At 36.3% G+C, this 5,307-nt stretch overlaps 1 protein-coding gene across 1 annotated transcript; it reads left to right on the top strand.

Moving 5' to 3' along the window:
- Positions 1-872: 872 nt before the first annotated feature.
- Positions 873-2,640, top strand: LOC105033999 (zinc finger A20 and AN1 domain-containing stress-associated protein 6). The gene is made up of 2 exons (XM_010909018.3): positions 873-1,058; positions 1,880-2,640. Exon 2 carries the CDS (start codon positions 1,903-1,905, stop codon positions 2,410-2,412), a length of 510 nt encoding a protein of 169 aa, XP_010907320.1. The 5' UTR covers positions 873-1,058; positions 1,880-1,902; the 3' UTR covers positions 2,413-2,640.
- The last annotated feature ends 2,667 nt before the right edge of the window (positions 2,641-5,307 follow it).

Genomic DNA, 5,307 nt, shown 5'->3' with positions numbered 1-5,307 from the left:
TGAGACCCATGTTGATGTGTCAGTCAAACTCCAGTAGCCTCACTGCGAGATGTAGGGCCATCTCAGGTCAAAGGACCAGTCATACAACTGCAGCATCGAGAAAGTCACTAACGAATGAGCAGACATCCATGTGACTTCTCGTGTTAGTCATACTCAGTACTAGTTGTTCTCTGACAACCACCTGCACTCTCGCTCTAGTGTCTCTACACTGCAGACTCGAGATCCATCTGTCCGGAGGAAGTGATCCATATACTAGTCTATCTGAATCAATCACCATCCTCATAATGATCCTATGACCGGGAGTAATTTAAGAATTAACTATTAATGACACATGTCTCTAATTCTCAACTCTTTGAAAATATGTATCATCATCTTGTTAATCCCTTGGATGATTTATGGACACATAAATATGAATAGTAATGTAACTGTCTAATAAATATAAAATCATATCCTAGAGATATGAAATGTGTCAGCTAAGATTGATTTTTAAGACATACATTCAATAATCCTAACAATATTAGCATGACATATGGTATTTGAACTTTGAACCTAAAGTAAACCATACTCAAATAGACCTTATTTCCCCCCATGGACTGAAGTAGTTGTTCTTGTCTAGACCCAAATCATTTAGAAAACTGTTGCTCCTCCCCTAGGTCTGTACTTTCATCATCCTGAGCATTAGGAGGGAGCATAAAAGCCCAAAGAAAGTGAAACACGGCCCAACAGTACACGGCCCAAATTGGTGCCTTCGTTGCGTATGAGTTCGTGCCCAAGATGATTTAGGAATCCAGTCCTCTTCCTCCTCGAAAACTAGTACAAAAAAAATTTCCGTAAACAGCTGATTGGGAGGTCCCGGGCAAGTCGGGCAGACGCGATCGATGAGGTGTCGTTTCAATCCCTCTTCCGCCTCCATCTACGTATTTATTTGTGGTGGGGTTCTGTCAATTTATTTAAAACCCCAGCAACAAACGCCCTGCCTCAAAACCTAGACTAGAAACAACAATCCTCTCGTCTCTCGTCCCCCATCGCCCGCAGTAATAGATTCGATTCCCACCAAGGTCAGTCCTCTCTCTTTCTCTTCTCCTCCCCTCGATCGATCTTTTTGCTTCCGATGTTGTTAGATAGACAAAGAGTTTGGTGTTTTTCTCTCTCCTCGTTTTTCTGATTCTTCTTGAATTCTGTTTTAATGGATGGATTTTTTTTTTAATAGTTAGTTTATATGTACTGTGTTGATATCGTTTGATGATGAGAAATCCAGGGATTTTGGCTTCGAATTAGACAAAATCCAGTCGTTTCGGATTCTGTAATTTCTTTATATTTCTTCTGCGCCTCTCGATGCTGTCATGAGTTAGATAAGGGGTTCTTTTGGTTTTAAATCAACAAGTTTTTTATTCTAAAAAGATTGGATTTTTCTTGTTTTCTTTTTTTTTTTTTTTTTTTTCCCTTTTCATCTGATTGATCCTATTTATTAGAACAATGGGGTATTACTTCCGATTCCGTGATCAGGCAATTGGGTCTTTCTTTCTATGTATCGGATCGACCCCGGTTTCTGAAATTTTGTTATCCCTGCAAGGGGTTTACGGATGTCAGTTTGTTGTCTTAATTCTCTCCTTTTCCCTAGTTGATGTCAACTTGCTCCCAAGTTATCAATCTTTCATCATTAAATTGTAAAGTTTTAGTTGGTGATGTAAGTACTTAAAACATCAAAAGAGACAGACAATTGATATTTCACTTACAATTCTTCATGCTGGATAGATTTGAATTTTTTAGTTATAAATTTTGTGAATTCATTGAAGCAAAGAGAAAATTACTTCCTGGACTACATCTTTTTTTCAAGGTTGATTCACATCTAAATTGTGATACATTCTTGGATTGTTAGGTTGTTGTTATACACTGCAAAGTATGGCACAAGATAGCTGGAAGCAAGAGACCGAGGAGACTGAATGCCAGAGACCGAAAAGTCCAACTCTGTGTGCCAATAATTGTGGGTATTTTGGGAGTGCGATGACCAATAATTTGTGCTCCAAATGCTACAGAGACTTCATCATGAAGCAACAGTCTGTTGCTACTCCACCTGTTATAGGAGTTGAGAAGGCAGCTTCTACTGCATGTTCTTCTGTGCAACGTGAACCTGCTATTGAAAAGTCAGATACGTTGGATGGAGGCAATCTCATGAATGTTGGCAATGACCAATCAGAGGATGCTTGTGACAAACAACCAACAAATCGCTGCTTGCGATGCCGGAAAAAGGTTGGGTTGACTGGTTTTAAATGCCGGTGTGGAGGCACATTTTGCTCAGCTCACCGACACTCTGAGACCCATGAATGTTCAATTGACTACAAGAGTGCTGGTCGACAGTATATAGCCAAAGAAAATCCTGTTGTGAAGGCAGAAAAGATTCGGAAAATTTAAGTTAATGTCTGAAATTGAAGTTATTAGGATCGAACAGAGGTCACTCCTAGTTTCTGATGCATAGGTTTGGTGTTAGTTCTCTATTCATCCCCTAGTCAATGTCCTTTCCACGAAGCACCGGAAGTGAAGTCCTTTTCTTATTTTTCCATTGTAATTAGAAGTGTCAATGAAATGCCTTGTTACCATTCATGTTGCTTATTAAGTGCTAAATACCATTTCTTTCTAATATGAGCTTTTGCAAAAGTGGTTTTGTTTTACATATTTGTGCTTCATCCATACTGAATGCTTGTGATTGACATGAGCAGTTGAGGGATGGCAATGTGCTTCATCTGAGCAGTTATCTAAAAATGGTCGTATCATGATCTTAGTTTACCAACCTATGATTGGTAGTCAGGCTGGTATTTTGAGTTTAATATTTGAATGTAACAATTACTCTCTTTTATATTAGAAGCACCCTATTGTAGGAACTGTATAATAATATATGCAAGCCTTTGAGTAAATGTCTGAATCCTCCTTATCAGGTGATGGGTAATAGCTTGTCTTCCGCAGTGGTTCTAGAGAAACCTCTCCACAAGAATGAACTCATGCATCACTGAGTGAGATACTTTTTCAGTGAAATACTTCTATCATGATATAACGAGGTTGTTTTACTATGACTGATATGTTTGGAATTCTTGTAGCATGACATTGCGTTTCTTACAATCACAAAGTTTTGTAATTTTCTAGATGGTCCAAGTTTTTAATGCATTTTTGATTTGGATTTAAGGCTGTTTGTAACCTAATATCATCCCAAAACTGGTATGTGGTAGCACCGTGATTAATCTTAACTGACAATTCAATTGTTGTTTCTCAAGATACAATCAAGCTCCTAGGTTCAAATCTAAAGAGTTGTGAATGCATTCAGGAGTCCAGCATTCAAAACATACCAGTCATTCTAATAACTGAAACAGCATTTGAACTAGTGGGAGAACTGAAAGTCTTGGAACAAGAATGATAAACTGCTTGTAGGATATTAACAGTTTCTTCAAGTAAAACTAGAGTGGCAGACTAGCAAATTCACATATTAAGGTAATGGAGAATAATTTAAAATTAAAGGGAATGAAATATTATGCAGAACAAAGTGAAGAGGATGATAACAGATATTACCACCAGTCATGAGAAATAAAAATTTGGAATTTCTGAAATATGCTAATCAAAACCAATAAGCCTATGGCTTCTGGACCATGAAGTTATATAATATGAAGAGTGAGATAATTTAAATATCAAAATAATGCACTGCAGCAGTGTCCGGACTCCAGATACAATGACATAACTGAATATTGCTTACAAAATAAAACAAGGGTGGGTGAAGAGACTAGTTTTGGTAGGAGAAAAATGCTAAACTACTTGAATGAGTTACTTGCATCTAAAATTCATGGTACCTATTTTATTACATAATTTGATAGGTGCAAATTTACTCCACAGTTCATCTTTCTCTTCAACTTTAGCGAACCGAGTCTTTTACTTATCTTTCTTTTAATCCATATCCTATGTCATGGCAGCATCATACTTCTTTTTCTATGGTTTATAAGCTCGCCTTATAAATTCAGGAATGGTACCAATGGCATCCTCCATCAATATTAATTCTTTGGGATGCTGACTGCTATGCCTATGGGTTGAGGGAAAAGTTTTTAGTTGCTCTATATTGAAGATTGTTTTCTCTGAAGGAGAAATTCTTTGTGCACCACCTGCGGTGTAGAAAATCCAACGTGGAGTGCACCTCTTTTTTCGATCAGACGACATAGCCATCGCTTCCCGACGTACATTTATTGCCTACAAATTAGTGTTTTCGTTTAAAAATTTTATATAATGAAAATATCCTTTATGATTTCCTAATATCTTGTATGACTTTCTATCATATGACTTCCTGTGAATATATATGACTTCATGTGAATATATATGACTTTTTGTTATATGACTTCTTGTAAATATATATGACTTTCTGTGAACATATATGGCTTTCTATGAATATATATGACTTTCTGTAACTTCCTATGACTTCCCGATTTTCTGTGACTTTCTGTGACATTCTGTCAACGTATATGACTTCCTGTGACTTTCTATAAATATATATATATATTCACAGGAAGTCATATATATTCATAAAAAGTTATATATGTTCACATGAAATCACAGGAAGTCATATATGTTCACAGGAAGTCATATATATTCATAGGAAGTCATATATGTTTACAAGAAGTCATATATATTCACAGGAAGTCATATATGTTTATAGAAAGTCACATATATTTATAAAAAGTCACTCACAGGAAGTCATACAAAATATCAGAAAGTCATAAAGGACTTTTTATGAAGGAATGTTATAATTTTGGATAGGGATATTTTCGTATACAAAATTTTTAAATAAAAATACTAATCTGCAGGCATTAAATGTGCATCAGAAAGCGATGGCTACATCGTCTAATCAGTAAAAATGGTGCACTCCATATCAAATTTTCTACATGATAGATGGTGCACAAAGAATTACTCTCTCTAAAGATGGTTACAAATATGTACAAGCATACAATAAAAAAAAAACTTTTGAGGCCAACTTCGTGTGGCTGGCCTCGGAGCTTGAAGCCAGCCCCACCTCAACAAAACCACCAAAAAGTCCTGCTCCACCTCACCCAGCTTCCACTGGGAAAAAAGAAGTGCTTTGTACGTGCAGAACTGTAGTTACAAATAAAATACCAATGGATAAGTATGTATTTTTCATTGAGTTTCCTTGACCTATCTCTAGACCTTGATATTTGGAATGAGCATATAAGGTTCCTTGCATTTGAAATTGTAATCATATAACAATATAGTTAACATAAAATATACTGAAATACGTTCAAGAATACATTGGTTAAGGCA

This window comes from Elaeis guineensis, chromosome 6 (assembly GCF_000442705.2).
Source record: "Elaeis guineensis isolate ETL-2024a chromosome 6, EG11, whole genome shotgun sequence".
In the NCBI taxonomy this organism is placed as follows: domain Eukaryota; kingdom Viridiplantae; phylum Streptophyta; class Magnoliopsida; order Arecales; family Arecaceae; genus Elaeis; species Elaeis guineensis.
The sequence above is the reverse complement of the archived record's forward strand: the minus strand, read 5'-3'. Positions and strand labels throughout refer to the sequence as shown.